General features: G+C 40.6%; 1 protein-coding gene across 6 annotated transcripts in view; it reads right to left on the bottom strand.

Annotated features, from left to right (window-relative positions):
* Nucleotides 1-4,462, bottom strand: part of ptprua (protein tyrosine phosphatase receptor type Ua) — a 201,884-nt gene that overhangs the window by 11,825 nt on the left and 185,597 nt on the right. For all 6 annotated transcript variants that reach the window (XM_008421304.2, XM_008421306.2, XM_008421305.2 and 3 more), the window contains 3 exons: nt 4,267-4,402; nt 2,847-2,996; nt 374-688 (listed from right to left, as the gene is read on the bottom strand). In XM_008421304.2, the coding sequence (XP_008419526.1) occupies nt 374-688; nt 2,847-2,996; nt 4,267-4,402 (601 nt within the window). The remainder of the gene's footprint in view (nt 1-373; nt 689-2,846; nt 2,997-4,266; nt 4,403-4,462) is intronic.

Raw genomic sequence — 4,462 nt, 5'->3', positions numbered from 1 at the left:
GGACTATGTCTCTTGGCTGGCCTGGGAACGCCTTGGGGTTCCCCTGGAGGAGCTGGAAGAAGTGGCTGGGGAGAGGGAAGTCTGGGCCTCCCTTCTGAAGCTGCTGCCCGACCCCAGATAAGCGGAAGAAAATGGATGGATGGATGGATGGATGGATAAAAAAGGAACCAAGTTGTTTTTTACTAGCATTGTTTCTTTCATTATTTCTTTTACTAGCTTAAGCAGCCTCTGCAGAACCGGGACAACTTTTTATCCGATTACTCGACTAATAATCAGAATAATTGATGGATTACTCAATTACTAAAATAATCGCTACTTTAAATAGATACACACACAGGTGAAACACTGAGTTAAGGTCAGTGGTTGATCTTACCCAGGCAGAGTTGGACTGGTTGAGCTGGTTCAGCATCACCACCGAGGTGCAGCTGTAGTCGTATATGAGCCTCCAGAAGTCGGTGGTGGTGCCGGGCAGCGGGTGAGGCGTCACCACGAAGGCAGCGGGTCGGAGGAAGCTGTCGGCCAGCGCTGCATTGATGTAGTTGCTGCTCTCGCCCTCGGTGGTGACGAGGAAGGCCAGGGAGCGGTCCGGCGGCAGAACGTCCATACTGCGGTTCTTCTCCCGGTTCCTGGGCATCAGGGAGACGCTGCACTCCTCCACGTCCAGGTGAGGAGTCACCGAGTTCAGCGTCTGGAGACAAACGAAGGGGGAGAAGAAGAGGAGGAGAGGTCATTAAAAAGGACACGTTTGTTTTCGGTGAACGACTTTACGTTTTACATGAAATGATAAAGTCCCAGATTCAGGTTAAAAAGACCAGATGAGTCAAACTTAAATCATTCAGTCAGGAAAACATTCGTAGTCACTGATGAGCAACAGAGCAAATGTGTTAGAAATAGAATGAAGAACAACTCATGATAAATGTGATAAATAACTTTGATGTTAATGTGGTATTAAAGTAATGTGTATCATCCATGCTGCTGTCTGGAAAACTTTAAAGTGTTTCAGTTTAGAAGGAAATTGCTTAGATGTATTAAAACATAAGTGTTTTTCTACCACTTTAAAAAAAAGCTAGTATGTCGGACAATAATAAATAATGATAATTATTATTTCAATTCCATTCTTCTGATTTGGACGAGGTGTAAGTGTTGGTTCTAGCTCAGGCAGTTTCAAAGCAGCAAAAAAGAAACTAAGAAAAAAAAATCCCTGGAATATCTCTGTTTAGGTTGAATATTTTATACTTTTCTTTCTTAAAAAAAAAACAACATAAAAAGTGAGGCTTTAAACCGATGTCCTTCATGTTTGGATCAGTCATGGAGTGTCAACAGAATAATAGAGGTCACTGTAGAGGTCACTAACACAAAGCTTATAAAGTTAGTGAATAGAAAAGAGGTTTAATTGTCATTTCATATGTTTGTAGCTCTGGTTGTTTTACTACAGAGATTTTTGGGTAATAAATGAAGCCATATAAAAAAGTGGTTTTTATTGACAATGTATACATACATTTCTTTCAGCATTTAAAGATGCTCTACAAAAGTTTGGTGGTGTGTATCTACCAACAGGTCAGTTGTTTAATTTGCTCTTCAGTTTTTTTCTGCCCATTTTCAAAAGAAAAATGAAACAGAAACATGTTGGAAGACTTCAGAAAAACACATACAGTATGATTCGATTCATACTTCGGCTGTTCTGTGTTTAAAGATGCATCAATATGGATGGTTGATGATTAGCTGCTTATGGTGCAGTAAGAGAGAAGAGATAAACTATATGAGATTTTTTCTTTTCCACCAAATTCTTTTCATTCAAAACTTGTTTATATCAGCATGTGAAACGTGTGTTCATTTTAAAGTGAGACGAGTGAATTCAATAAATGAATTAAGTGAAAAAAAATTAAAAATCGATAAGCAGTTATTTAAGGACATGCGTCAAAAATGAGGGTGTGCAATAAATCTATTCTTAGAACCAATACAAGAACCTCCTTTTTGAGACTTAATGAAGGCTTTGTGTTAACTGGCAGAGACATGAAGTGCAAATTCTGCAGTTCAGAAACCTCACTGCAGCTCAGACATTTCTTGCCAAGAATAACATTTTTAATTATCCTGCTTTCCAAACGGCATTAAAAGCAGCATATCAACACGTTCAGTGTGTAAAATGCAAACCTGTAATACTTTAATCAGGAAATCTTGTTAAAGGGGCAGTATTATGCCATTTTATAGTCCAATCAACTACATTAGTTTCTATTGTTATAAAAATGCTGTATATATCAAATATGACTTTAAAAAATTTACTTTGTAATTTAATGCCTTGAAATTGGGCTGCTATCTCTTTAAAAACTCCTGCTCTTTCTGAAACTCCGCCTTCAGGAAGTCATCATAACATGGCTCCTCTATTAACCCTTTAACAAAGTTTTTACCAGCGTTTCACTGACCAGTAGCTCCTATAATGAGCTCAGCAGATACGCAGTTCTGCCAGGTGTTGCTAATTGCTGCTGGCTAGTCTGAAGGAGCTGAGTGGAGGAGAACCGCTCTGTGAGAGGAGGAGCTGCATCTCACAGGCAGAGCTATGTCCACCCACAGCAACAGAATGGTTGCCGTGGAGATTTTAAAAAATTCTCAAACACGCATGAAAGATTCAAAGCGCCACTCCAGGTTTGTTTTGTTTTGGATGAGAAAATAATATAACATGACGTAAAGGTCGATTTTACATAATACTGCCTCTTTAATGTTATTTTGCTTAGAAAATGTTGCCATGATAAAGGATTATATAAGAGTTACAAAATACCAAGTGAAATCTGGTAAAACGGCCAGAAAACAGAAAACAAATCCATTTGGTTTGAACAGGGAATGTCTGTCACCTGAAACTCCTCTCTGAGCTGCGAGGTGTTGCTCTGAGAATCCACTTTCAGCATTTCCTTGTAGGCAAGAGCAAACTCAGACACGGGGATGCCAGTTTCTCCACAAAGGCAGGCCTCCAGGATGGCATCGTGGATGAAGACGTACTGCTCCTGACAGACAGACAGACAGACAGCATTCAGAGGTTCAGCCCCTCCCTGCTCGCCGCAGCGAGGCCCACTCACCGTGAACAATGGCCAATTTAATTACCGCCGCCGAATGTTGACGAATAGTTGTCAACTGTCAGAAAAGTCCTCACATTCCCCGTGCCTACGCTTTACTTCCAAGTACAGGACTGTCAATAAAAAAGACCCGGAAAACAAAAACGTGCAGGACTCGTATCAGAAAAGCCACATGCTGCCAACAGGCGCCGTTTCAATAACATCAAGAGCCGGGCAATTAACCAGGAGGCTGGGACAAACAAAGGCAGGGAAACATTCACAGCACCGGACCGGCGTTCAGCGCATTTATCTGCTTTCATGTGTCTGGACAAACATGGACGGAGCTGCAGCTGAAATACATGTTTAATGGAAAATATGTTTTAATGTTTTGGGTTTTATCATGCTGTTTTCCAGGCCTGTTAAAGCTGCAGAGTGCAACTTTTATAAACAATGTTTTAAAATATTTGTTAAAACTGTCACCATGTACGATATGAGACAAATAATCTGTGAAGAGATCGATTACTATATGAAGAAATACACCAAAAACAACCAATCAGAGCCAGGAGGAGGAGCTTAGTGCTGTCAATTAATCCAAAGTATCCACTCCACAATGTGCTAATAGTGGAGAAACAAACATAGGCAAAAGAATATAACTTGGAGCAAACATTGTAAAAATATCAAGATTTTATCTCAATTTATAAAATATTTGATGCCTCTGCTCCATTTCTATCAAGCTACTTTTTCCTGTCTTGCTTTCCACAGCTGGAATAAAGTGAGAGTAACATCAGGGACCTTTCACTTCACATTTCATGAAAAAAAAATTGTAGAAACTGGCTCTAGCAAAGCCAAGCATGTCAAGATCGATTATATGCAAATATGTATTGATTTTAATGTTTGTTTTATCCATTTTCTATTCTGTTGTGTTATTATGTGGTTTTTATCCCTGTATTTATTATTGTGTTTTAACACCAACCTACCAATGGGTCTATGGACAAAAATTAGCCACATATAGACATGAGATTGTAGCCATTTAAAAAAATAAAATAAACTTGAGCTCATCCATACACAGCTGAACACTGTTTCCAAAGCTTTTCTTGAGGATAAAGATCATTGAAGTGGAAGCGTGAGAAATTCCCCAGCGTGTTTCTGCAGTTGCTTCATATTTTCAGGGTCAAACCTGTCAGCAGGGCCCGTCCTACAGCGTCCCCGCCGTCCCACTCACTTCAGTCTGGATCATGTTGATCCGACGGGAGCACAGCGTCTTCACGCAGTTGTAGATGTCCACCACTCCTTCACATTCGGCCATATCCAGCATGACGTCCAGCACGATGTAGCAGCCAGTCCGGCCGGCGCCCATGCTGTTAGAGGAGAGGAGAGGAGAGGAGAGGAGAGGAGAGGAGAGGAGAGGGACATGACAT

This window comes from Poecilia reticulata, linkage group LG11 (genome assembly GCF_000633615.1).
Source record: "Poecilia reticulata strain Guanapo linkage group LG11, Guppy_female_1.0+MT, whole genome shotgun sequence".
Lineage (NCBI taxonomy): Eukaryota > Metazoa > Chordata > Actinopteri > Cyprinodontiformes > Poeciliidae > Poecilia > Poecilia reticulata.
This window is presented reverse-complemented; position numbering and strand designations above follow the sequence as displayed.